The sequence below is a fragment of the Rhinolophus sinicus genome, chromosome 1 (assembly GCF_057876585.1).
Source record: "Rhinolophus sinicus isolate RSI-liver-muscle chromosome 1, RSI-T2T, whole genome shotgun sequence".
In the NCBI taxonomy this organism is placed as follows: domain Eukaryota; kingdom Metazoa; phylum Chordata; class Mammalia; order Chiroptera; family Rhinolophidae; genus Rhinolophus; species Rhinolophus sinicus.
In genome coordinates, this window is record NC_142501.1 from 52027067 (window position 1) to 52053546 (window position 26480).

Below are 26480 nucleotides of genomic sequence, written 5' to 3' on the forward strand. Positions count from 1 at the left end.
TTCATGTTCATGTGTTTATTCTTAGAACATACAAACTCATCTTTTCAGAGAATAGAAATTTCACTCAGGAACTTCAAGATGGACACAGCCAGCTCACCCTGTCCCACATCAACTAAAAAAATTGCCCAGATGAGGGATGCCTCGAGCGCACCGCACCCCTTGGTACAGGGGCCGTTCACAGCTCTAAACAAGGCTTTCACTTGTTTTATAATCCAAAAGGGCAAACACTATCAAAATGACATTAAGAGTCCAAGGTCCAGTCCTCACAGCGCGATCCCCTGGGTCACCCAGGGCCGTGATGTGCTGCAGCTCACGCAGGTAAGTCTCGGCCTAAGAAGTCCCCTCCCCGCAGCTGGGTTTCTGTTCAGCCTGGAAGGCAACGCCAACTGGCTACTCCCTGAACTGGCAAGAGCTGATGGCCCAGTGCAATTCCAGAGCCCACCAGGGGGCAGAGCTGGGCCAAAATCTGTGGTAATTGGTTCTCCCTGCCTCCGGCAGCAGCTTCCTCCTTTTGGAGCCGCCCACTCAGGCCCTCAAACCTGAGGGTCTAGGTCACGGAGTCTGATTGTTTCCTAAGGCCCCATAGAGTGAGGAGATGGAAGAGTCCTGAAGAACAGGCTTCAGAGCCTGCCCTTAAACCCGTGGAAGAGTGCTGTGTCAGGCAAAGATGGTCTCTTCCCTGCGCTTCTTGGTGAGGATGGTGCCAGGCTTGTGCTGGGCATCTGGGTGGTTGGCTAGCTCAGGGGGGCAGGAGGACACCGGGCTCTCCAGGATGGCCTGCTTCAGCTCATAGAACACAGCAGAGTCCTCTTTGGTGAGGAAGGTGATGGCCACACCACTCTTGCCTGCTCGACCCGTACGGCCAATTCGGTGGATGTAATCTGGGGAGGGATTGGGGGGTTAATGTCACTTAGGACGCCAGGCCACATGCCCTGGTGAGCAGTGTCTGAAGCTTTCACTTTTCAATGCATCACCCTCCCCGCACCTCCACAGGCAGTAAACAGTTTGTGCTGCCTACCCTACCCCTTCAGTGCCCACAGTGCTCTCCCCAAGACCGCTATTGATGGGGTCATCCTACCGCACTAAGACGGAGGGGCCCAGCTCCACTCTTCCCCCAAAACAGAATGCTGTCCCAGGTGCTGTGAGAACACACCCACATGAGATAGAGAGTAGCTCTTCTCCCTGGGACCAGCAATCCTAGACTTGGAGCTATGAGAGACGGTGGCAGCAGCCTCCTCAGCGCAGCGCCCCGACTTGGAGTGGAAAGAGACAAGGATCTCCCTTTACCCAGACGGAAGCTGCTTTCCCTGCACTTACCTTCAATATTTTTGGCCATATCATAGTTGACCACCATAGACACATCTTGGATGTCAATACCACGACCTGCCACATCTGTGGCCACCAAAATATCCTTGGCCCCAGCCTTGAGGTTGGACAGTGCAAACTCTCGCTGTTCCTGGCCTTTTCCACCATGTAGCGTACAAGCATTGTACTGTTGGGAGAACGGGGAGGTAAAGAAAGAGCAATGGGAACATGGAAAGACACAGACAATAAGAGAGTGGGGACAGAGGGGGAGGGTTGCAGAGAGCAGCACAGGAGGAGGGGAAGGGGAAGGAAACAGGAGGGAAAAAAAGAGTGCAATTGCAAGTTAAGGAGAGAACAAGTGAACTGAAGAAAGGATGGGAGAGACCAGGGGTGCCACGGCAGGGAGAGCCAGGGCAAGGTCAAAGGTCAAATTGGGTGAGATGTAGAGCCAGACAGATGAGTAATCAAAGAGAGAATGAGGGTGGGAAATGAGGGTGGAAAGCAGGCACCAAGAAATTGAAGGCAGTTTAAGCACGGACGGGAGAGGACACACCCTTCCCCTCAAACAGCAGTATCAGGAGGAAAAAACACTGATCCACATCTCCCTCCTGGTGACCCCGTCCCCTCTCCCAAACATAAACACAACCAACTCTGACCCAGGCTAGTCCACATCCTCAGATCCTGCCAGGATACATGTCTCAAACCTCCCACTGGCCCCGGCCCACTTAGAGGAAGCCCGAAGGGAGCTCCAGATGGCACCGCTGGGATGGACAAGGGTCAGAGCAATTGCCCCAGACCGCCTTATCCCTATCCAAGCTCCCTTTTCCTTCTGGCCCTGACTTGTTGAGTCCCGGAGAGGTTCAGAAAACAGCACCAAAGAAACCGGACTTTGCCCTCCCCTGCCAGACACACCCCCATCTTCTCCAGGGATTTGGCCAAAACATCACAGCCCTTCTTCTGGTTGACAAAAATGATGATGGGTGGATCAAAGCCTTGCTCCAAGATTGCCAGCAGCTTTTTCCTGGGGAGAAGAGGAAGAGAAAAATGAGATGCATACTAGCCTCCACTCCAAGTGAAACGCTCAACCCTGATCTATGACACCAATTCCAGGCTCTTCAGTGCCTGTGGCATGCTGAGTAAGAAAACAGAAGCACTTCAGCACGGCAGAACAATCGTCCTCCGTCCAGCCACCACCCGCACTGAAAAAAGTCCTTTCTCCATCCCGTTTCCTCCGGTTCAGCTGCCCCCGTACCTCTTTTCTGATTCTGACATGAGGAAGACCTTCTGTTCCACACGTTCGTGGGGCTTGCCTGCAGAGCCAATGTACACCACAGCAGGTCGCCGGAGATAGCTCCGGGCCAGACGCTCCACCGCTGGCGGCATGGTGGCCGTGAACATGACTGTCTAGGAAAGCAAGAGGCTCAGCCTTGGGCCCAGGCAGACACAATCACATATCCTACCACAACCACAGGCAGCTCAGCCCAGGCTGAAGAATCTAAAATGAGCCACGGTGTATGCTCTGATAGCCACCACCTTCGGAAATAGTGTCTTTTGCCTTCTTACTTCTTTCTTCAGTACCTGTACTTAATTAACATCTTATGACAGGAAGGGCTGAGAGCATTTGCTAGCACCTACGGTGGGCAGCAGAATGACTCTCTGGAATCATTTTTCCAGGGTGAAGCTAAATGGCTACACTGCTACAACTGTCAGAGGACTGTATATTTTGGAAACATGTTCTCTGGGCCCACCTAAGGCAAGAAAGGCTCTAGAGCAGGTTTGGCAACTTGCCACCCTTTTCCCAGCCCAGGGAAGCAGACTTACTTGGCGGTATTTATGTTTTCCTGACTCAAAATTGGCCAACATTTTCTCGGGGTCCTCAGCCTCATCCGTGTCAGGCTTCTGGTTGGTGACAGGCATGTGTTCCAGGATCTTCTGGACGTCTGGCTCAAAGCCCATGTCGATCATTCTGTCTGCCTCATCCAGAACCACGTAGGTACAACGGCTCAGCACCAAGTAGCGGTTCTCCAGCACATCAATCAGACGTCCTGGGGTAGCGATCACAATCTAGGGGGTACAGTGGAATCATATGCAGCCCCAGCAGGTACCCCTTTCTTCTCCTTCCTGTGAACTATCCACCCACTTGGACAACAGACCCCCAGTGCTAAGGAACTTGGACCCTAACCTCCAGTTATGTTTGGCACTGAAGTTTCTTGAGAACTGGCATAAAATCACTTACTGCTATCTTGGAGTTTTTTCAGGAATGAATCGGGTCTCTGAATAAAATCCAGGGGATAGACAGAGGAGGCAAAATCAGAAGGAACTTGCTTAGATGGAAGAGAGACTAAAGGATACTGTGGAGATTATATAAAGGGATTACGATAAGAAGTCTATAGAAAACTCAATTCCTACAGCAGATTTCTTATAAAAAGCTTTCCTCTCCTATCCTGAGAGGAAGGCAACTCAGAGTCAATGACTTGGCCTGGCAGCGATTAAGAGCACGGGCTTTGGAGATGAATCTCAGCTCTGCACACTGGCAGCTGTGTGTGACTCTGGACAAGTTACTAACTTGAGCCTCAGCTTCCCCTGTAAAATGGAGATACCCCTACCTACTCTGATATGGCTGTGAGAACTAATGCTGTGCACAGTACAATCCCTGGCGCGTACGCTCTCAATAATAATGCACGTCTATAGAAACCAGCTCTTTCCTTCACTGGACTTATCATCTATGGCAGAAACTAGAACGAGAGCCCCAAAACCGCACAGCCCAAACAGCAGGCTGGCTGCTGGCCAGGTGAACAAACCTCACAACCCATGCGCAGCCTGAAGCCCTGGTCTTCTCTGGAGATGCCGCCAATGACAGCCACAGTGCGGATGCCTAGTGGCTTCCCAAACTTGATGGTCTCTTCCTCAATCTGCTGAGCCAGCTCACGGGTGGGGGCCAGGATGATGGCATAAGGGCCCTGGTCTGACTCTTCGATCCTGTGGTAAAAGGGGCATCCCACAGTTTCATGAGCTTTCGTTCTCATCCAACCACAAACAGGAACAAGAGAAAGTCACACTTAAGGGAAGCTACGGGAATACGGAAGGTGGTGGGAAGAGGATGCAATGATCTCCCTAAAAAACCAGACTCCAGGATAGCCAAGTTCTCCAGGGAGTGGTCCTTGCCAGCAATAAAATCAGACACTTCTTTGATATCACGAGCCAGTTATTCTCTAATGTCCGACACAGACTAAAGAAGGGGCTTCTGATTATAGACTTAAAAGAAAACAAAACACCCATTTGTCACTTTCACCATTCCTACCCAGTCACATGCACTCCAACTGGTATCAGCTGACCCCACCTGTCAATTTTGGGAAGAGTGGTGATCCAGACCAGCAATGGAATGAGGAAGGCTGCTGTCTTGCCACTGCCAGTCTCAGCCACACCAATGATGTCACGATTCTGTAGCCCAATGGGAATCGCCTGTCGCTGGATAGGTGTTGGTTCCTGCAGTGACCCAGACAGAGTAATGGGCACAGGCAGAATTATATTACCTGGGCTACTGTTGAAAGAATGGGCACATATGCTAGCACATATGGAAGGACACCAAGTACAGGAATAGGGACCAGAAAAGAAACACAATCACAGAAGGCCAATACTTCCACCAGAAAGTTACAGACACTGTCACCTTGGTGCCCACTGGCAGAGAAGGCACCAAATAGCCAAGGACAAAGTTTATATGCACTAGAATATAGGAACATGTCAGGACTTCTGGACCGCTCTGCCCCTTCTTACCTTGTAGCCACACTTATCGATGACCTCCAAGATGTGTGGGGGCAGAGAAGAGTCTTTCCAGGATCGGATGGGATTGGGGATCTTGCCACCTTTAGTGGTGATGCTGTAGTCCTCACGGAAGATCCGCCAGTCCCTGTCCGTCATCTCGTCCAACTTCTTCTGGGACCAATGCCGATCATCCCAGCGCTGCTTGGCTTCCTTCTTACGAAGTTTGCGGAGTCTTGCCCTGGAGCCGAATCATGAGGAAAAAGTGGGATCAGTATCCCCCATCTCTTTTCTGTAGACTCGGGGCTCTGCCCAACCACCCCAGCCCGGACCACTCACTCCTCCTGTTCCTTTTCTTCCAGGGTCCGCCTCTTCTCCATTAGGTCTCCATAGAAACGGGACTGCTCTCGTTTCTGCTGCTTTAGGTCAATGCCTGCAATGAAGCCTCGCCCCAACAACTGCACCTGGTGCCGTTCTTTGTACCTGGGATTGAGAGAGGAAGAAAAAAGAGAAGGAGCTGATACAGCAGCAGAGGGAAGGGCAGGCTACCAATAAGTACCACTTCCCCTTCCCAGCCAGGGTCTTTCTTCACCCAGAGGGCTGGCTGGCTGACTACTACTAGTTTACCAACATCCCCATCCAGCTTAGCTATCTCTGTAGTCCCTAGTTCTCTCTAGGAACTGCCTGGTTTAAAAGACCTAGTTTAGAAAACCTACTGAGATCTGTATCTGTGAGTCTGTTTCTGGGTTTTCTAAAGATATTCACCAACGATATATCCTATAAGGAGTTAATAAACAAAAAATATAAAGAACTCATGCCACTTAATACCAAAAAGACAATCGAGTAAAAAAAATGGGCAGAAGACCTGGATAGACATTTCCCCAAAGAGGACATACAGATGGCCAATAGACATATGAAAAGATGCTCAATGTCACTAATCATGAGAGAAATGCAAATTAAAACCACAATGAGATATCACCTCATACCTGCACAAACAAGCGTTGGCAAGGATGTGGAGAAAAGGAACCCACGTGTATTGTTGGTAGGATTACAAATGAGTGCAGCCACATGGAAAACCATAGGAGTTTCCTCAAAAAATTAAAAATATGACCCAGCAATCCCACTTCTGGGTATTTACCCAAAAACATCCAGAACACTAATTCAAGATATATGAACCCCTATGTTCATTGCAGCATTATTTACAATAGCCAAGATATGGAAGCAACCTAATTGCCTATCGATAGATGACTGGATAAAGAAGATGTGGTATAGATATACGATGGAATATTACTGGGCCATAAAAAAGAATGAAATCTTACCATTTGCAACAACATGAATGGCCCTAGAGGGTACCTATGCTAAGTGAAATAAGTCAGACAAAGAAAGACAAATACCGTACGATTTCACTTACACGTGGAGTCTAAAAAACAAAATAAATGAACAAACATAACAGAAACAGACTCACAGATACAGAGAACAAACTGATGATTGCCAGGTGGGAGAGCGGTTAGGGGGCTGGATGAAATACAAATTGGCAGTTACAAAACAGTCACGGGATGTAAAGTACAGCATAGGGGATATAATCAATAATATTGTAATAACCAGGTGTGGTGTCAGGTGGGTACTACACTTATCAGGGGGATCACTTTGTAAGTTATATAAATGTCTAACCACTATGCTGTACACCTGAAATGAATGTAATATTGAATGTCAACTGTAATTGAAAAAAAAAAACAAAAAAAAACAAGACCTAGTTCAGGCCTAAAGCTACTCACAGTGGGTTGTAGTCTATGGATGTGTCCTCAGATGCATCCCACTCAAAGACAAATTTGCGATCATTGAGGTGCCTCGTTCGGCGCCGCTTCTTAATGCCACCCAGGTAACGCTCCTGCCCAGTGACAGAACAGAGTCCATCAAGCTCAAGGCCCAAACCTTGCACACAGAGATCAGAATGGCCAAATAACTACACTTCATTCGTGTGTGTGTGTGTGTGGGGGGGGGTGGCAAAGCCCAAGGCTGCACCTTGATGGCATGCAGCTCCTTGCTCTTGTCCTTCTCCTCCCGGATCTTCTGCCGCCCTTCCTCGTCCTCATTTCCATTGGTCTCCCGCTCCATCCTCTCCCTGCGTTCCCGACGTTCCCGTTCCTGAGGGTCTTCTGCAGACCAAAGAAAGCAAAGCTGCAGAAGAGCTCAGTGGAGGAAAAGAGGGCATGGGGGAGCCAAGCCAAGGGCACCAAATGAGAAAAAAGGTGAGAGATTTATGATACAAAGGAAATGGAGACGTCACAGAAACTTTTCTCATGAACATCCCCCATCCTTTCCTCTTCCAAACTCCAGAGCAAACAGGTTCCTAGCTCCTGAATGACACCATCATCACATCCGACCCTTCCCTATCCCATCTGGGGGCTACAGGGGGTGGGAAAACGAACCCAACATTTTCCTGCCCAAGTCCTGAAACTGTTTCCTTTTCTTCCTTTCTTCTTCAAGCATCCTCTGCCGCTCTTCCACCTCCTGCTGCCGTCGCTTTAGGGCTTCAGCCTCTCGTTCTGCTTTGGAGAGGAACTTGGGCTACAAAATAGATTGGAACTGTAAACAAAGGATCTAGGAGCAAAGTATAATCATATCACTGATGGGAGATGGCAAGGAGCCCAAAAATATTTGCTCAGGTATTAAACCTGTTAAGGTAAATACAAACAGGTCTAGGATCCTGTTATGGGCTGACTTGTGCCTCCTCACGATGCATTATGCTGAAGCCCTAAACCCCAGTACCTCAGAATGTGACTATTTTTGGAGATAGGGCCTTTAAAGAGATCTTTAAAGTAAAATGAGGCTCCTACCCTAATCCAGTCTGACCAGTGTCCTTATAAGAAGAGAAAATTAGGACACGCAAGATATACCAGGAATATGCAATCACAAAGGGAAGACCACGTGAAGACGGAGAAGTCATCCACCTATAAACCAAGGAGAAAGACCTCAGAAGAAACAACCCTACTAACACCTTGATCTCAGACTTTCCAGCCTCCAGAATGGTGAAAAAATAAATGTCTGTGGTTTAAGTCACCCCATCTGTGGTGTTTCGTTATGGTGGCCCGAGCCAACTAATAGAGACCTTCAGATTCTTGCCTTAGCCTCAGCTTCTTCCTCAGCCTTTTTCTTGGCCAGAAGCTCCTCCAGGGATAATGGCTGGGCCTGAAAATAAAACACAGGACTTCAGTCCATAAAGGTTCTCTCCCTTTGAAGATCACAAAGTTGGCTGGAATTGAAGACGAAGATGGGAAAACGCTTCCTCTCCTTTACCTTAGGCTTCTTGTCACCATGCTCATCCTCTTCGTCCTTCTTCGAGTCTCTGTCTTTGCGAGATTTAAAATCTTTTCCTCGGCCAGGAGATAAACTTTAAGGAAAAGGAACAGGAAAGGTCCATATTGCTGCCTTACCCCAGCCCCTGGATGATTCAGGCTGAACCCCAAAAAGAGGATGGAAGTTTCTCCATAACTCAGCAAGACTGGCCCATGGTCACCTATCGGTCTGGAAGCTCCCTTGGCAGGCCTGGTCACTCTGCCTATTCTAAAACCTAGTAATGGCCCTGTCTTGGCCCCAATCTCCCCGAATCTCCTTTTCTGAGACTCATTTCTTCTGGAAAGTGGGACTTCACTACTGACATCAAAAATATTTCCTCCAAACAGCAGCAGTTGCACGTTGAAGGAAAAAGTTCTGTTTTATAATACAAAATAAATTTAGCCTACACGGCCACCCACATACACCCTTTCTAGATACTGCTATATATGTCCCATCTGCATTTTTCCTTCCTACCAGTTGCAGCAATCCTTTCCCTACACCTGCTATAAGCTTAATCTACAAGACATCTCAAACAACTCGACTGTGTTATGAGAATTCTGTACCTTCCCTTGAATTCTAACCACTCACTCAGAGCCAAATAAAAACTTTGCACAGAAAGTTTCCTGAAGAAAGAGATAAAGAAACTGGGGCACTCAATTATCCCATCAAATACCGGGGGTGCCAAAAAGATGTATACACATTTTAAGAAAGAAAAAAACCATATTAAAATTGTAACACTCAATATATACCAATAACAAAAGATGAATACAAGTCACGTTTGACTTCTGCAATTACAAGAGGTGCTCAAAGTGGTTACCATCAGCATAATTTTAATACAGTTTTTTCCTTTCTTAAAATGTGTATACATTTTTTGGGGCACCCTCTGTATATGTTATATATTCTGGGTAGAAAACTGAACGGTCCGATAGAGCTAAAGGAATGTTTTGTAGGCTGGTAACCTTTTCAAACTAATTTCTAAGAACAAGTTGACCCTCAAAGGGTTGTGACTTCACTAACTAGTTATTCTTTCTAAAGAAACATGCCTTTTAAAAAAACAAACTGCTCTGCAGTAAGTACCAATAGGATCCACTAAGAAAAACAGACTTTCCCATGAAGCTGAGCGAGCTCAGACACAGGAAGGAAGAGATGGAGGGGCATTCCCCTGAAGCTCCCTCCCACTCCCTCACGTACCTGGATCGTTTCCGGTCTTTGTCCCTTCTGTGCCCATCCTTATCCCGATCTCGGTCTTTCTTATTCCGATCCCGCTCCTTATCTCGTTCTCGTTCTTTGTGCCGTCGTTCTCTGAAGAAAAGCAAATTTAAGAAATCACTTGATATTTCCAGAGTATCCTTCTCCACTGCAGCCTTAAAAGTTCCCATGATCTTGTCTCCCCAAAGCAGAATTTTATAAATTGGGGAATGTGTTTCCCAGGGAAGTTATGAGGGCATTCTAAAGAGGTCTTATAGCTCAGAGCTATACTACTAAGTATTAAAGGCAATGATAGATCACGGACTATGTGAACAGATGAACTATCTCCCTTGGTCATCTGGACCTTCATCTTACAAGTTCCCTCTTAACCTTTATGAGCTAATGGGTCACTAGGTGTAGAGAAATGTGTGAAACACTACTGTCCTAATCCTGGAGGCATCGGAGGAACCAAGAATGAAGAAGTCTGAAAGTACTCTCCCTTTTCACACGCAGACATACAGTTACTCTACCTTTCTGTAGACTTGGATCGGGAACGGGAGCGAGAACGGCTGCCTCCTCGACGCCTATCCCTTGAACGATGCCGCTTCCTGTCTTTAGATGGGGAAGCCTTCCGGTCCCGGTCCCTGTCCCGCTCTCTGTCAGGAGTCCGGGATCGCTTCCTTTCCTCTTTGGAAGGTGAGGCATCACGGTCCTTCTTGTCAGCCAGCTCTCCTGCCATCTGTCACGGGTACGAGGAGTACTTCGTATGTACTAGGTACGGCTCTAAATTGTTTATATATAATGTACTTAATCTCAAAACAACCCTATGAGGTAGATATATTAGTATGCCTACTTTATAGATGAGGAAACTGCAGCTCAGGTATATAAAGTAACCTCCCCAAGGACACACAGGTGGTAAGTGGCAGAGTTCCAGGCAGTCTGGCTCCAGAGGCCCACTTTTATTCGTTACATTATACTGTCTCTCTGTGAGTCATTGTATATATTCATTTCTAAAGGTATATAATGAATGTACCACATGAAAAATTAGACAAGAGCATTGAAAGAAATTTTAATAAATGAATAGTGTACTAGCCGTCTCTAGGGACATCCTGTATTGTGTACCTTAGGAGTCTTAGGTCTGTCAGCCCATCAGATCAGTTAACACATAAACATCTAAGGGAGATAAGTTCCCTTGAGCTATATAAAGAAAGCTCAAAAGAGGGAAAATAAAGTTTAATTTTGAGATTTGTAATTATACTCAGCACTCCAAAGAAAAACTAAATTTAAATGGAGAAATAGAAATGTACTTCTAGTTATGCAATGGGAAAAATTTGGTGAAGGGTACACTAACCTCCACGCACTTTTGCCACTTCCTATGAATGAAAGAAAGGGAAGGGAAGGGAAAGGAAGGGAGAAGGGGAGGGGAGGGAGGGCAGAGAAGGGGAAGGGAGAGGAAAGAAAAAAAGGAAGGAAGAAAGGAAGGGAGGGAGGGAGGGAGGGAGGGAGGGAGGGAGGGAGGGAGGGAGGGAGGGAAAAACTACAGGTCACAGACATTCTGACTGATATTGCCTACTCAGATTTTCACAGCCTCGATCGTTGCCCAGTCCCATGAAAGGTTTGAGCAAGAATTTGTCCTGTTACCTGTTGCCTGGAAAACACTGAACACCATGCCACACTGTCAACTGTCTTTCAGACTACAAAATCTCCTTCAACGTCATTTGCTAAAACGACAGCAAGTCTGAATCTGCCTCTAGCCTATCGTCATCATCACCGCTGCCACCACCACCATTCCTGACACTTGGGATACATTTCTCAGAACTTATTTTATTGCCAAATAGTTCAACTAGAATATCAGTTCCCTAAGTTTTAGCTTACAATCCCCCTTTCCCATGTCACTTCCTGCCATATATCTTTAAGAAGGGAGAATGTGTAAAGAGAAATAAACAAATAGCATTTTCAAAAGATGGAAACCCATTTTATCTCACAATTGTATGAGAAACAATCGAATGTTCTATATCAGTGCATCGTGCATTATCACAAGGAAATTATACTTTTTTCTTCCATTTATAGCCCTAACAAAACACCACAGAATGCTATTTTCTCTATAAAGCATCCCGGACATCATTCTTTCAACAAATACTCATTCAGCACGTGATAGGTACCAGAAACTGTTCTGTGTCCTGGAGATATACCTGTAAACAAAACAAAGTCTCAGCTCTCTAACATTTAAATTCCGGCGAAGCAGACAACAGTAAAGCAGAAAGACAAGAAAATTTCAAATAGTAATGAGCACTAATGAAGAAAATAAACCAGGGTTATATGATGGGGAGGGATATGAACAAGAGATAGAGGGCTCACAAAAGAATTTTTTGGACATATACACTGAGCCTTGACTGATGAGAGAGAGCCTGCAAGGATCAGGGAAAGGAACTTACTGGTTAGAAGCAAGTATTAAGGCAGTAGGGAAGGAACTAGCTTAGCACATTTGCTGATTTAAAACAGACTTGTGTAGGGCCAGCCCGGTGGCTCAGGCGGTTAGAGCTCCATGCTCCTAACTCCGAAGGCTGCCGGTTCGATTCCCACATGGGCCAGTGGTGGGCTCTCAACCACAAGGTTGCCAGTTCAATTCCTCGAGTCCCGCAAGGGATGGTGGGCAGTGGCCCCTGCAACTAAGATTGAACACAGCACCTTGAGCTGAGCTGCCACTGAGCTGCCACTGAGCTGCCGCTGAGCTCCCGGATGGCTCAGTTGGTTGGAGCGCATCCTCTCAACCACAAGGTTGCCAGTTTCGACTCCTGCAAGGAATAGTGGGCTGCGCGCCCCCTGCAACTAGAAAACAGCAACTGGACCTGGAGCTGAGCTGCGCCCTCAACTAAGATTGAAAGGACAACTTGACTTGGAAAAAAGTCCTGGAAGTACACACTGTTCCCCAATAAAGTCCTGTTCCCCTTCCCCAATAAAATCTTTAAAAAAAGAAAAAGAAAAAAGACTTGTGTGGCTGAGTAGCAGACTCAGGGAGTTCAGGGAGGTAGGCAGGAGTCAGATCATAGAAATATGTTCTATGCCGAGGTAAATAAAGGAACTTGGGTTTTAATCCAACTGCAATGGGAACCTTAGAAGAGTGTTAAACTGGAAGTGATGTGATCTAATTTTACATTTTTAAAGAATTACTTTGGTGACTTGCAAGAAAACTATATAGTAGGGAGGCAAGAGTGGAAACAGAACCACTGAGAATGCAATTACAGTAGGCAAGAGATGACAGTGGCTTGTTCTAGGAAAACGGCAGTGGAAATGGAAAGTAGACAGCTTCAGGGTATATTTTAGAGGCAGAGCTGATGGGACTTACTAATGAAGAGAGAAAGGAAGAGAGGACACAAAAATAGCTCCTGAATTTATGGTAATGGCTCACGGTGCATTTAATGACCGGGGAAGACTGGGGGAAAAACAGATTTAGGAGGAAATCAAGTGTCCTTTGGCCATGTTGAGTGTAAGATGTCAGTAAGAAAACCAAGTGGAGATTGCAGGAAGGCAGTTAATGCAATTCTGGAACTCAGGAGAGAGACCCAGGAGATAAAAATTTGAGTCATCAATATACAGATGGCTTTTAAAGCCATGGGACACTAAGTGATATTACTTAAGTAGACAGTCTGAATAAAGAAGAAAATAAAAGAGGACCCATGACTGAGCTCTGGACCACTGTAACATTTAGAGGGCAAGCACAGGAGGAGCCAGACGAAAACCTGGAAAGTAGCTACAGCCAGTGAGAAAGGAGGTGAAAAAAGTGATTTCCATGACCTGGAAACCACAGAAGCCAAAACACATTTCAAGGAGGGAAGGGTGAATTGTGTCAAGTGGAGTAAGACTAGAAGATAAAAGCAGTGACTTGCATTTGGAAAAACAGAGACTGTTAGTGACTTTGACCAGAGCTGTTTCCGATGGCACCGGGTGGGGGTCGGGGGTGGGGTAGAAGCCTAAGTGGAGTGAGTTTAGGAGAATGAGAAGTGAGAGAAGACAGTAAACATAGGCAACTTTTATTATAAGTTCTACCTATCACAGGCCAACCCTAGCCATTGCTTCTCAGCAGCCTTCCTTGCAAATCTCCAGATTTGAGTTTCTCAGTTGTTGTAGGGCAGGGGCAGATTCTGTTTCATTCAGTGAAATGTTTGTGAAACACCCACTAAATGGAAGGCACCGTGGTAGGTGCTGTGAAACTTACAAAAGGCAATTAGGAAGCTCCTGTACAAAAGCTATGAGACACATACCAGAAGGAAGGCTCAGATAAAGTGTGAAAGGAGTTCAAAGAAGTTTCCTTAAATTTGTAAAAGATCTGGAATGATCTGTAGAGGAAGTGACTCTTGAGTATTTAAGTACAGGTAGAATTTAAAGATGTGTAATTGAGGGTGCGGAAAGGGAAGTCATTCCCGGCAAAAGAAATAATACAAGGGGCGCAGAGGCGGGAAAGCATGACTGGTTCTGGGAGAAAAGCCACAGTTCCAATTTGGCTGAAGCAAAGACTACTCAACACATGAAGGAATAAGGTCAGATTGGGGGTATCACAGATTGCTGTACCAGTGGACAAAGGTCTGGCCTGTAACATCATCCAGGTACCTGGCCTGTGCACCCAGGAGACAACACTACCTCCCGGGGCCCGCGCCCCTTCGCTCCGGCCGGCCAGAGCTTTCTGGGCTCGTGCCCCTTCCCTGAGGCGTTCTTTCCCGCCTGGTCCCGGAGGCAGGGGCCACTGCCGTGACCCACTCTCGCCCTCTCTGTAAGCTCATTAGAAAGTGCCTCCATCGCCCGGGACTCACCACTCAGAATCTGAACCGCCCAACGCGGCCTCAACGTCGCAGAGCAGTCGCCATCTTTCCCGTTTCCTGGTCTCCAAGAAGCATCCCCGCCCCCTCCGGCCGCGCGGCAAGCTGGGAAGACGAGTTCCTGATATTGGGCGGTGGTGGCCGACAACGAGGGAGCGAGAACTACCAATCCCAGAATGCACGGCGCGAGCGCCCGCCCTGGGCCGCGGGGTCTGCTGGGCAATGTGGTTCGCCAAACATTTGAGTTGGCTAGAGGAAGAGTTTTCCGTGGGTAGGTTTTGCGCAAAAGGTTCTCTCCCTGTGCAGTCTTCCTGGAATATGCTGGTCTTCCTAGAAACTGCGTTTAAAAACTATCATGGCTCGTGGCATACAACCTTTCGTGGAAAAGCAATTTTACAAAAATCTGTGAGACAAATTATTAGCCCAATTTTATAGGTGGACAAACTAAAGTTTAGGTTGCAGGAGTAGCGAGTATTTCACAATGTAAGTGGGACAATTCATTATGCGGGACTATCCCAGATTTAGCAGGATATTTTAGCAACCCACGATAACAATACCCAGTTATTGTGACGACTCAAAATGAGCCCACGCAACGGATTCCAAAGGCCTCTGGGAAGGACGGTATCACCTGGCCTGGGCTGTGGCATCTGTTTTCTCAACATTCCAGACAGGACCCTGGCTTCCCCATTTTCTTGCTGTTTGGAATATGGCCAATGTTGGGCTATCTTTGTATTTTTGCTTCTTTCTGCCTTATATTTCGCCCTTTTCAGTCCTCCACTGAGCTTTTTTACCCCAAATTTTATTGTTCACTTTGTTTCTCTTTGGTCTTATCATTCATAATCCCCCGCCAAAACAAAAACCTTGCAACTTCCAGGATGGGTTCAAATAGATACTAGGAAGTACCTAATGCCTCCTTCCTTCCCATTTTGCCATCATCAGTTGGTTTCAATCCCACATGGCTGCAGGTCTGGCTTTTCTCTCTGTATGTTCAATTCTCTTCAAGCAGTCTCAGGATAGACCCAAATAACCCGAAAGCCCTCAGCATCACACACAATGGCCCAAAGTAACCCTCGAGTTACACTTCTGCTCTTCGAGCTCTGCAGCCTTTTTACCTGCCACCTCCACCAGAGACAGAACTGCAGGGAACGTAATGAGATCTATTAAGTGTAATCCACCCGGTGAACACTGGAGGGCTCTACACTCACAGAATGCAACCCCAGCTAACAATTAGATCAAAGCTGTAGACTGGAATCTTGAAGAGCTGCAGTTAGTATTTACTGAGAATCTTCTAAGTGCTCGACACTTAGCTTACCTTACTTATTTTTTACTTCGGCCTCATAACTGTATGAGGTGGGTATTATTTCCATTTTACTGACAAGGAGACTGTGGCTCAGAAAACTTAATTATGCCTTCAAGGGCCACATAGTTAAAAGCATGGAACCAGGCGTCAACTTGAGAGTCCATGCTCTTTCCCAATTTCCAGATTACCATTTGTCGGCATCCTGAAAGATGAGTAAATTGAGACCCGGACAGGTGATGAAGCGTGTGCAAGTTCACAGTGGCAGAGTTCCCCTCGTACTTGTGCACACTCTTAGGAATGACACATGTAAGACATTGAGCTTAAAGGGTACTCGTTGTTTGTTTCTTACCCTGCTAGGTCTTTTACAAACATACATCTTTGGAGATGAAGACAGGGGGACTGTGTTCTAGTAAGGACCACAGATAGTCTCCTATTTAGGTACAACATGGCTAGCAGTAAGGGGTCCAGGGATTATAATTAACATTAATCCCCGGTTTGAATCATGACTCCATTACGTACAAACAGTATGATCTCTTGCAAATTATATGGCAACTCTGGATTTTCTATTTCTCATTTATAAAATAGGGATAATAATACAACTTGTCTCACAGGGTAGGAGAGCAGAGCAGTGAAAAGTGCATGTTATGGAGCCAGGTTGCCTGGATTTGCATCCAGGTTCTACCACTTTCTGGCTGTGTGACCTTGGGCACATTAACTGATCTCTCTGAACCTGTTTCCTTGTCTGTAAAATGAGGCAGATAGCACTCCATAGGGTTATCACAGAAATAAATAACACATAAAGAACTCATAAGCATCTCTCACCCATAGTAAGCATTTAACTATATTATTTGTGCAGTTGGATGTGTTAATGTAGGTAAAGCTATTTGCACAGTGCTGGGTACATAGTAAGTACTCAATACCTAGTAAGTACTCTTTATTTCCAGCACACTACGAAACTTGAAAGTCACTGAAGAGAAGGAAAGTTAAGGCCTTTGAGCTGCCATCAACAGGCAATGGGATTGAAAGATCAAGAAAGCAGAAGACGTCACCTCTCTGAACTCAGAGGAGACCAGAACCCCAGGAAACTCCCATCCTTGGCTTCAGTCTGTCCACCTTCTGCAGCAGTTGGGATCTCAGCAGCTTGGGTCCTCTGATTTCCCCAAACCTTGTCTCTTTCCTCTAGACTCTAGGTCAATGGTTCTCAACCAGGAGGAATTTTATCCCAGGGGACATTTAGCAGTATCTGGAAACATATTTGGTTGTGACAACTGGAGGGGGGGTGCTGTTGACATCTAGTGAGTAGAAGCCAGAGATGATGCTAAACCTCCAATGCACAGGACAGCCCCCACAACAAAGCACCATCTAGTCCAAAATGTCATTTGTTCCAAGGTTGAAAAACCCTGCTCTGGGGCTAAGGAGATCTTCATTGGCTTAGAAGGATTGGATGGGCTTGGGGACGGGATGGGGGGGAGAGGAAGGAGATCCTTGTTGGAGGTGCCAGGGAGCAGTGGAGGCAGCTACTCTGCAACCCACAGAAAGGGTCCCAGGACAGCTTTTTTCTCATTATCAATGACCAGAGGAAACAGAAAAAAACTACGAAAATGGAGCCAACTTCTTTGTACATGTTATATATTTTCATTAATAAATAGGTTTTCTTCTTTAAACAGACATATAACGGATTGAAACACTCCCCCCTCCCCCCAATTCCAAAGACAAGAGTCTATAAAACAAATGCCAGCTGTACTGCCCTAAGGGCAGAAAAAGTCTGGTGACCCCCACCCCGCCCTGCCCCCTGCAGCACCACCACCCCCACACTGCAAGAGAAGGGGGTCTGGGGCTTCTCCCTTGGACCCTGGGGACTTAGGTGAGAAGCATGTGAATGTATGACGTCACCTCTCCATGAGGCATGGGCTATGCAAAGATGAGGTTTCCTTCTCATTGGCTCTGACCAGCTCCTGCCCTTCTGATTTCTGTTAGGAAGCACCTGGGCTCAGCTCCCAAGAGCGCTGCCTCATGGCTTCCCCAGTCTCCACTCTTCTGCGACCTCCTCAGAGGGGAAAGGAAGGGCTCAGGGATCCCTCCCATCCCCTGGCCTGCATGAAAACGCTGGGTGGAAGAGGCATGATGCTGAAGGTGAGGCTCCTTTAGGCCCCTGAGCCCATGAGGCCAGCATGCCCCCCACACCCCCACCTTTCCTTCGTCTGGAGTGGGGGGTACTGCGGCAGCCACCCCCTCCACCACCTAGTGCCTGGCTTGGGGTGTGATGGTTCTTTCTCAGCTTCAGGTCCTCAAGCCGGGCCTGGCTCTTTCCTGGTCCCATCCCTGTCTCCTTCCAAGCCCTCACCGTGGCCGTCTGAAAAACTCGTGTCCAGTGTCCTAAATTGTCTCATCCTCCCTCTCCCTGTGCCTCTGCAACCCAAGGGAGGAAGTGGGAGGTTGTCTCCCCTCTCCAACCCCCACTTCACATAATGGAACAGCTTTTGGCCTTTTCCTTCTTGAAGGTAGAAGAGATGAGTTCGGAACGACTGGGGAGGTGGAGCAGTCGCTTGGAGAGGCTTCGGACAGGGCTCTTCGGGGGTGTCGGGCTGGGCTTGTTCAGACACACCATGGATGCTGTCCGGAAGATGCTGTGAATGCTCTTCTCTGAGGTGAAAGCCGAGCCTTCCAGGTAGATTTCCGCACCCAGCTGCTTGGCTATGGCACAGCCCTGCAGGGGGAGGGAGGAGTGAGGTCACCGATGCAGTGTTCCAAAATGGTTCTGAAACACTGCCTCCTATGCTGAGTGGTACTCCCCAGCGCTACTCCAGATGGGACCCAACTGCCAGTCTCCCACCACCACCACCCTCTGCTAATTATTTTCTGAAGGTGATCTTGACAGCACGTTAGAATCACCTGGGACACTTTTAAAACCATACTGATACCAGAGCAAGTAAATCAGAATTTCTGGGGGTAGGGCCTAGGCATTGATATTTGTAAGAGCTCCCCAGATGCGTCTAACGTGAAATATTGGTTTAAGAGAAATGAACCTTACACTTCAATAGGCATAAGAAATTCTGGTTAGTCTAATGCAGGTGATCCACAAAAGCAATCTGAGAAACACTGGCACGCGCAGGAATGGCTCACCTGCCAACCTGTAGCATAAATCTGGGAAAACAGGTACTTACCACCTCTATCCAGGTGACTAGATTGCTAATTATAGATGACCCCCCAAAAATACCAATTCTCTCTTGCCATAGTGAGAGAGTTTGTGCAACGGGGACATTTCAAGTCCTCAGCCTGTCGCCTTCCCCATCACTCCCCCAACACACACACACACACACACACACACACACCTGCTCATAGGAGATGGGTGCCTGCTTCTGGTGGGACAGCTCCATCAAAGTACTCAGGTCTGTTCGCAGGTCTGTCTTGCAGCCAATAAGCAAAACACGGGTGCTGGGACAATAATCTAGGATTTCCGTCCTCCACTGATGAGCCAGGCAAGAAAGTTGAGAGAAACAGAAAGGAAGGAGAGTCAGTGCCTGACAGACCACCGGAGAAGCCCAGTTGGCAACACCACATACACCACGCAGCTTATCACCAGTCCTGCCCTCCGAGTCACAGCATTGCCACTGCACTAATTACATCATCTTCTAGCCCATGAGGCGTTTGGGGCCACAGGAGTGCTGACCCAAGAGCCTGTCCCTTCATTCCACAGCCCAGCCCACAGAGAGCACAGAGGCAAATCTTTCCCCACCTTCTGCCAAGCATACGGGCCTGGATCTGCCCCCTCAAACCAGTCAAAGGGCTCCCCAAGTCCAGAAAGCCATGAAGAGACCAACCAGTCTCTTCCCAAGGGAAGGAGGCAGTCCTAGATTCTTCTCAGAAACTAGGCTAGTTCTACAAGGTGTCCTGGGACTCCTCAGGATGGACAAATCTTGCCATCCAGACCTAGGTATTCCCTACGAGCAGTTCTGCTCAGGCCTGCCTGGCTTGCCCAGTCCCAGTGAGTCTGGGATCAAAGTTTATAGAAGCTGCCTCCAAAAGACCCCTTCCTTGACCCTCAAACCATAGCACAAAAGGTTCTCCGACTTCCAATCCTTCACTTCCTGAGTCCTTAACACCGCCCTCTCTTGCAGGGCCTCTGGCAGAGCTGTATAGAGCAGTGGCAGGGGCAGGAGATCTGGGTTCTAATCCCAGAGCTTAGCTAATGGTGTGGCCTTGGGCAAATCTCTTCCTTCCCTGGCCTCAGTTTTTTCACGTTACATAAGAGGGGATTCGACGACAAGGTCCCCAAGATTCCTTTTTGTTCTCAAGCTGAACTAGAGATTGTAAAGTTTATCCAAACTTACCTTCTTGAGGGCACTATCCACCGTCTCTGGACGGCTGATATCAAAGCATAGTAATACTGCGTCCGAGTCACTGTAGCAGAGTGGACGGACATTATCATAGTAGGGCGATCCTGGTGGAGAGGAGAAAGAGCTGATGGTGAGTCACGGCATTTTCCCTCCCCTACAGACCTCAGCCCAAAGAGCCCTGGGAATACCATTCTTTGTCCCTTATTAGTTGGCCCCACCCATCTCCCATGGGAACCTGCTACAGCCTGGAAACTTGGGACCTGACTACCTGCCAGAAGGCAATGCAAGAATATCATCTTCCTTAGCACTGAAAAACGGGAAGGGGGCAAAATAAAAGAGGAGTGGAACATAATTTGACCCTGTCTGGGTCTCCTACAAAGGGCTTAATTTCAGGCCTGCCCGTTCTCAGAGTCCCAGAGGACAGTTCTCCCAACTCCTGTGGGACCAGGGCTAGTTTAGTGTCTCCTCTTTTCTAGAGCCTGCCTGCTACCCAACCTCTGCTCCCTTCTTCTGCTCCAGGGCCTCCCCAATGAAGAAACAAACTTGCGTGTTATATAACTGGCTGCCCTGCTTCTTTGCCATGGGGTCAGAACTCTAGGAGGCTGGCAGGGATTCAGGGTCCTGCTCCTCCTCTACGCAAATCAGTTTACACTGAAACGGGGAAAAAGAAAGCTGCAGCCCCTATCCTTCCAAATCTCAGGGAGGCAGTCTCAAAGCCAGCAGCAGCAATAGCTAGGGAGGTAGAGGCTCAAGTAAGGGTCCTTCACTGGGAAGGCAGGAGGCAATGCAGACCCAGGTGTCCAATAAGGGAGAATGCTAGGGGCTGAGCCTGCCCCCCTCCACCCTGGGGAAGGAACAGTAGCAGATTTGGAACCCAGACAATCCGTGCTCAGAATAGCAAGCAGCCCCTCTCCCTGCACCACAATCGCCATGGAAACTGGGGGGAATCCAAGTGGGGAGGGGGTTGGTTGTTTAAAAGAGAGTAAAGGGGAGTTGGGATAGCTGCCTGCTCCTTCAGCAATCCACCCCATCCCCTCTCTGAGGTGGGGTCTTATCACCGCAGCACTGAGCAAAGGAAGCACTGCAGCACTGGGAAGGGGGAGGGGAGGAGGCCTCCATTCTGGATCTAAGCAAAACCAGCGAGTAAATAACAGGAGCAGGTTCAACCCTGGCCCGTGTTGGGAAGCCCCGTCCCCATTGGGCTGCCACTTCCTCCTTCCTTATGGGCACCTCATTTGAAAGAGGGAGTTTGAGGATGACTGATAGCCTGCATCCTTTTGGAAACTGGAGGGTGGGAATGCAACACAAGAAACAGAGACCACCTTGCTGATTTTCCATTATCTGGATTGGGATTGAAAGGCTGCGTTCTGACTATGGGAGGAGGGTAGAAGCAGCGGGAAGAGGGTGGGGGGGAGTGGCACTTTGGGGCGGAGGTTGTGAGAAGAGATGAGCTGCAGTAAGATTCTGGGAAGACTGAAAGGTGGGCAAGGTACAGCAGATGCCAAGCCATACATCCTGAAGCCAAGTGCATTCCAGTCGGATCCAGCCAGCACAGCACAGACCGGGAACCCAGAACCCTGCCTCCCAACCCCCAGAACTGCAGCAGAGGAAAGCATAGCGGGTCCGGCAATTTTTGTTTTGCTTTGTTTGGGGAAGGTAGAGCTAGGGGAAGTCATTTTTCTATTTACCCATTCCCTACCCCTAATCTTTTCAGACCTCAAAATTGGATCATGGGAACAACAGCTCTTTGGAGGAGCAGGACAACATATTTATTGATGTAACAGGAAACCCTTAGTGATTTATAGTTCCTCTTTAAATTCAGCCTGAATATGCATTTTTAGAGGAGTGGATTTTCTTTTCTTTCTCCCATTCCTAGCTTTTAGTCCTTAATTACGACTCTGAGCCCAGTTATTAAAAAAGGATTGGGGTGAAGAGATAATGGAAAGGGGTCAGAATCAAAGCAAAGGATAGCCTAGCACTGAGGGTTTAGGGTTGAGAGGCTGGAAAAACATTGCTTCTTACATTCCAGAAAGACAGAGGGTCTTCTACCTCAGCCCAATACAAGGAAAATGGTCAAAGCCAACACCCCTCCTCCGATTACTATCTATAACGTGACTCTGCTCCATATGAAGCCATCTCCCCCACCCTCCAAAACATCGATGATGCATCACTTCAGCCCTGAGCCGCAGCGGTATGACGAGTGGAGCTGAGTAGAGCTGAGCTGCAGCAGGAGGACAGCAGTGGCCCGAGGTGGAATGCAGGGGACAAAACTGAGTTAGGAGCAATATTTCCCCAAAAGCAGGCTTTTCTCCTTGCCTCAGTCACAACTGCCTCCAGCTACACTGCCTCCTGCCTCATACTTGGTTTTGCTCTGGGGCAGTAAAGACTGTGTGTGTGTGTGTGTGTGTGTGTGTGTGTGTGTGTGTGTGTGGTGGCAGAGGCGCAGGGAGTGGAAAAGAAGAAGCCTTGTCTGATTGCCCCCCAGTAGCATTCAGGGGTCCATTCACCTCGTCATCCAGCCCTCTGAAGAATGGAGCTAGACCCAGAGAAGTGAGTGGCTTCTGGGTTAATCCACTCTGCATCCCTGGACCCGCCAACCGAGTGGACCTGGCCCCTCTCCCTGCACCCAACTGAGGAATCTTCATGTCCCCTTCTTTCAGTTTCGTGGCAAGTACCATACTGCTCCCCATCAAAGAAGAAAACAATTTCTAAAAGACAGCAGCTGCAGCAGACCAGTAGAGGTGGGAAGGGGACATTTGGGGCCAGTTGTCTTACCTGAGGTGTCCCAGAGACTGAGCTCCACTCTCTGTTCCTCTGTCTCCAAGCAGGCTGTGTAATTTTCAAACACGGTGGGCACATATGTCTGTGAAAAGACAGAAACTATTCACACCTGGGCCCTTCCTGCCCCTGTAACCCTCTGGTTGTTACTGGCTACAGAAGAAGCCATTCACCCTAGTGAGATACTGAAGTGGCCAGAGGAGGGGATGCCTGGGGCAGGAGGGACCACATGGGACAAGAGGGAGGGGAGTGTAGAGGCACAGGCAATTTGCTCCATCAAAGTAAGAAATGTGAATGACTTCCAGCAGGGACAAGTACCCCCCTCCCCATTTTAGATGGTTAGGGAGAGAAAGAGGGGGAGGTGGGGGAGAGAGAGAGGGATTCCTCTCATCCCCAGATTTGTCTGTCTCCCAATTTCTGAGCCACAAGCCCATTCTAGCTCTTTATCTTCTCCCCACAAGCCACCAGCAGAAGAGCAGAAAAGAGCAGCAGGAGCCTGCCTGGGACCATGACCACAGAACCTTTGAGGTTGGGGTGAATGGACGGGCAGGTATTGCGTCAAGAAACCCCAGATTCTCAAATGCCTCCAGTTCCCTCTGCGGAGAGCAGACTCCAGGATGAAGGTAGGTAGGAGGGAATTCGATCGGGGCCTATGGGTGAAGAGGTAAGGAGGAGCCAGCGGAGCGGCAGAAGTGGAACAGGTCTCAGGGGAAGCTAAGACAGGGCGGTCCTCCAGCCAAAAATTGGTTGAGGATGGGGTGGGGTGGAGAGAGAGAGCTCCCTGGGGCAGATGGGAATGTACCCCCGGGGAAGGGGGCAGACAGGCAGGCAAGAATAGCTGGCCAGGGGGCGGTCGGGCAGCTCACCTCGGGATAGCAGTCCTTCGCTAACACCTGTAACATCGCTGTCTTCCCACACTGCACGTCTCCCACCAGAACGAGCTTACATCTGGCCACCACTGGCTGCGGAGCCCGTCTTTCCTTCATGGTTGCAGCCTCGGGGTACTTGGACTTCGGTTCAGAGGGGAGAGAGTTGCGTCAGGTGCGTCTCAACACACAAATCCAGACGAATTCCCTGCCTCGCTCCAACTGAACCGGAGGCCGGCACAGCCCCTTTATATCTTCCTGGATGAGCCAATCACAAGAGGAGGCGGACTCTGTCAGGGCCAATCCCTGAGATGGGATCCCCTCCAGCAGCCAATGGGAGGAGGATCTGAGTCAGCGCCCTCTTCCTCCCTTCCCTTTCTCTTAAAGCTCCCCTTTCTCTGAAAGGGGATTCCCACGCTGTTTTGCATTTGTATTAGGGAGGGACGAAGGGACTTGAAGCAAAATTTAATGGTCTTGAGTGTCCACCAATTAGTGTCAAAACAGTAAACTAGCCATGAACGCACAAAGTGAGGTCAAGCTGGAGTTGTCCTAGAGAGCAGGACCTGCCAAAACTATAGACAGGTGGCACCCCAGGGTGGGGGTGGGGGCAGAGATCTCTGACTTCTTTATTCCCTCTAATCGCCATCCAAACCAATTCCCACTATGACTTCCCCTCCCAGAAGCTTCTGCTGTGCCCCTTTTGACTCCCAAGTCTCTTCCTCAGGAAACACCTTCACCAAAAAAATTAAATTAAGTTTAATTAATTAAAAAGCCCTCTCGTGTCAGCTGGAAAATCCCCACACAGTCCCTAACCCAGAGATGGGCAGAGAGAAAGGAACAAGGGAGTCTGGCAAGTGGGGATGGGAAGGAAGAGAACAAAGCAAACAAAGTCCCTGTCTGTTTGGCAAGACAACCTCTCACCTCATACCTGGCAGGAGCTGCTTAGGGGTGTTTGTTCTGCTGCCTGGGTTCAGCTTCCTGGATGAATCAGGCACAGGTCTAGTTCCAGGTGACACCTCCTGATGCCAACAAACTGCATATGTCACCTGATTAAAGTCCAGACTAGAACACTGGCCCTGGGACTTAGGGATTAGAAAGCTGGAGGGCAACCTAAGGTTGAGATGAGCTGTGTAACTGCCTACCAGCCCTGTCCCTCAGAGCCCTTGCATCTTAAGGCACCAATCCACTAGACAGAACCATGGGGTGTACACAGCTCGAATAACAAACTGCTTATTCAGGAACCAGGTATCCCGAATAAGGCCTCCTGGGGATCAGGGATTGAAGTAAAACTGACATTGGGCAAAAGTGAGAACACTCCAGAACTCATCTTTAAGTCCCTTCACCTTGGTAAGCCCAGCGCCTCTGGAGCATGCCTTGGGTCTTGTTCCATCTGAGCGTACTCCTGACTCACTGTCACTGCCGCCCTACCCAGGGATATTTTCCCTGTTATAAAGGATGTTTAAAAGCCTTCCCCAGACCCAAAGGGACAGATATCTAAGGGTGAGATTTTCAATGCCCACTACAGACAGGAGAATAAAGGGTATTTTGAGAATGTTGCCTAGCCAGTATGTCTCCTATCAAATCCTTTGGCATCTAAGTCCACAGTCCATGTTCGTCTGAGAGTTCTGGGGTGAAGGCCTGCACTGTCCTCTACCCAGCTCCTCAGCCCCCCTGCCAGGAATCAGGAATCAGGTAAGGGAACCTCCAGGGTAAAAAGAAAATTATCCAGGTGCTACCATCAGCTGGTTACCCTCCTCTGTCAGGCTCTCTAGAAGTCTCTTCCCCCACCTTCCTCCAGGCCTCAGATGATGTTCTGTCTATAAAATTTGTCCTCTTCTTGCCCCTTTGCAGTGGCCTGACAGCCTCTCGGAGCTGCCCATAAGTATGGTTTGGGAGAGTTCCAGGAACAGCTAACGTCCTAGACTCCCTCAACCTGGAGTCCTTTCCCTCATCCTGACCTTTTCCTCTTGTTCCCACCCTCAGTCTCCTATGGAGTCAGTTCTGGAGGCACCAGTGGGGTTCCCATACATCCTCTAACCCTTTACTTGGTTCTCTCCAATGGCAGCCCCAAAGGCTTTAGCTCTCTGTCCCCCATGTCCTCTACCAGCCTCCCCCTACACACATGGCCTCCATCAGTCACTCCCCCCCACAAAAAAAAAATTCAATTTAAGTAAAAACTGATCTTGCTACACAGACAGCTTCCTCTAGCCATTCCTGAGCTCCTCTAATATAGAAATTCTGGGAGCTGGTGCTAGCACTGGTTCTTCCCTGGGTGGCTGCATTTCAGGATAGGGCAGCCAAAAACCTGAGCTATGAGACAGAGCAGCCCCCATCATGACTGATTCTCAAGATGTGTCTCCGAAGATATTTTGAGGGTCACATGTTTATAAGTTGTGGTGGAAAAAGTGTTATGGGTGTGTATTAGATCAGAAGGCAGTGTGGCAACATGAAAAGATGATGGAGCCAAAGGTCAGCAGGTCTGGGTGTTGGATCCAGCTCTGCCTTTAACAAGCTGTGTGTATTTGGGTAAGTCACTTCCCTCTCTGGGCCTGTTTCCTTAAATGTAATGCAAGGGGGCCAGACCAGTGGTTCAGGCGGTTGGAGCTCCGTGCTCCTAATTCTGAAGGCTGCCGGTTCGATTCCCACATGGGCCAGTGGGCTCTCAGCCACAAGGTTGCCAGTTCAATTCCTAGAATCCCGCAAGGTATGGTGAGCTCCGCTCCCTGCAACTAAGATTGAACACGGCACCTTGAGATGAGCTGCCTCCCGGATGGCTCAGTTGTTGGTTGGAGCGCGG

The 26480-nt window shown here is 48.5% G+C and overlaps 2 protein-coding genes across 3 annotated transcripts; both read right to left on the reverse strand.

Moving 5' to 3' along the window:
- Positions 1-14500, reverse strand: DDX23 (DEAD-box helicase 23). Of its 2 annotated transcripts, XM_074325759.2 has the most exons (18): positions 14397-14473; positions 11751-11780; positions 10119-10327; positions 9592-9702; positions 8362-8455; positions 8188-8253; positions 7494-7632; positions 7087-7220; positions 6840-6952; positions 5404-5547; positions 5080-5305; positions 4646-4791; positions 4107-4284; positions 3127-3369; positions 2558-2709; positions 2218-2326; positions 1318-1492; positions 1-881 (listed from the first exon to the last, which is right to left on the reverse strand). In XM_074325759.2, the coding sequence occupies exons 3-18, from the start codon at positions 10325-10327 to the stop codon at positions 658-660; spliced, it is 2463 nt and encodes an 820-aa protein (XP_074181860.1). In that variant the 5' UTR covers positions 11751-11780; positions 14397-14473; the 3' UTR covers positions 1-657. The 2 variants fall into 2 exon arrangements, with proteins under 2 accessions (XP_074181860.1, XP_019580241.1); XM_019724682.3 differs by lacking the exon at positions 11751-11780 and having other exon boundaries at positions 14397-14500.
- A 2814-nt stretch (positions 14501-17314) lies between these two features.
- Positions 17315-23920, reverse strand: RND1 (Rho family GTPase 1). Its single transcript, XM_019724681.3, has 5 exons — positions 23684-23920; positions 22815-22902; positions 20034-20143; positions 19035-19169; positions 17315-18409 (listed from the first exon to the last, which is right to left on the reverse strand). The coding sequence occupies exons 1-5, from the start codon at positions 23801-23803 to the stop codon at positions 18164-18166; spliced, it is 699 nt and encodes a 232-aa protein (XP_019580240.1). The 5' UTR covers positions 23804-23920; the 3' UTR covers positions 17315-18163.
- Between the last annotated feature and the right edge of the window lie 2560 nt (positions 23921-26480).